Source organism: Chlorella variabilis (genome assembly GCF_000147415.1).
Source record: "Chlorella variabilis unplaced genomic scaffold CHLNCscaffold_5, whole genome shotgun sequence".
NCBI classification, from domain to species: domain Eukaryota; kingdom Viridiplantae; phylum Chlorophyta; class Trebouxiophyceae; order Chlorellales; family Chlorellaceae; genus Chlorella; species Chlorella variabilis.
The window spans coordinates 1399703-1400601 of record NW_005435083.1 but is presented as its reverse complement, the minus strand read 5'-3'; the positions used below and the strand labels follow the sequence as shown (position 1 = coordinate 1400601).

The 899-nt window shown below is 69.0% G+C and overlaps 1 protein-coding gene across 1 annotated transcript in view; it reads right to left on the bottom strand.

The window, feature by feature from the left end:
• CHLNCDRAFT_57288 (hypothetical protein) overlaps positions 1–899 on the bottom strand; it is a gene marked incomplete at its 3' end in the record, with an annotated part of 3354 nt that overhangs the window by 832 nt on the left and 1623 nt on the right. Inside the window, exons 6-8 of the mRNA XM_005849556.1 lie at positions 482–557; positions 198–312; positions 1–37 (exon numbers count right to left, since the gene is read on the bottom strand). Of these exons, the coding sequence (XP_005849618.1) occupies positions 1–37; positions 198–312; positions 482–557 (228 nt within the window). The remainder of the gene's footprint in view (positions 38–197; positions 313–481; positions 558–899) is intronic.

Genomic DNA, 899 nt, shown 5'->3' with positions numbered 1-899 from the left:
CATCCTGGGGGCTGCGCAGCACAAAGCTCTCCAGAGCCTGCGCCAGGGCGGCAGGCCAGCCACAGGCAGGGGCGGTGCGTGTGTGAGAGCCGCCGACTTGGCGGAGGCTGCGGCAAGCAGAGGTGGGGCGCCCCCGCTTGTCTGGGGCCCCCGCAGGACCAGCTGGACCGCTGTACCGGCCTGCTGTACCGCCCCACCTGCAGGCAGTACTCCCGCAGCTCCTCATCCCCCTCGGCCGCGACCCGCAGGTAGCGGATGCACAGCGGCACCGCCCGCGGCAGGTGCTTGCCAAACTTGTTGCCCACAGACTTGCTGCGAGCATGGAGGGAGGGGGTTGGGTTGGGCAGCGGGGGTGTTGCACGCTGGGAGCGGCAGCAGCAGGGCAGGGTGAGGCCGGTGGGCACGGATGCAGGAAGTCGCCATCGGGCGATGCCAGGCTGTCTGAAGCTGCACTCAGGATGCGGGTGGCCTGGGCGCCCACCTGATGCCGGCCACCGCCTGGACGTAGGTGCGGGCGGTATCCTGCTTCAGCCCCCTGCTCTCCAGCCGCGCAAACACTGCGGCAGGAGGCCAGGCCGCGGCAAGTCGAGGCGGCAGCTGGCTCGGCCAACAAAGCCACAAGCAACACGAGCGCAGCACGCGGCTGCGCTGCCTCGAGCATCCGCTGATGCTTCCACAGAAGCCGCACCACCATCGGCGGCTCCCAACAGCTCCGCCCCGCACCAGCCCCAGCCACTCACCCCCCCCCCCCCCCCACACACACACACACAAAAGCGCGGGCGCGACACACATGGACGCGCACAGGGAGGGTTTTTTTTTTTTTTTCAAAAACACAAACACACACCTGGGGGGCACAGGGCGTCCAACGAAAGCGGCGGCAGCGAGGCGGCCAGGGAGGC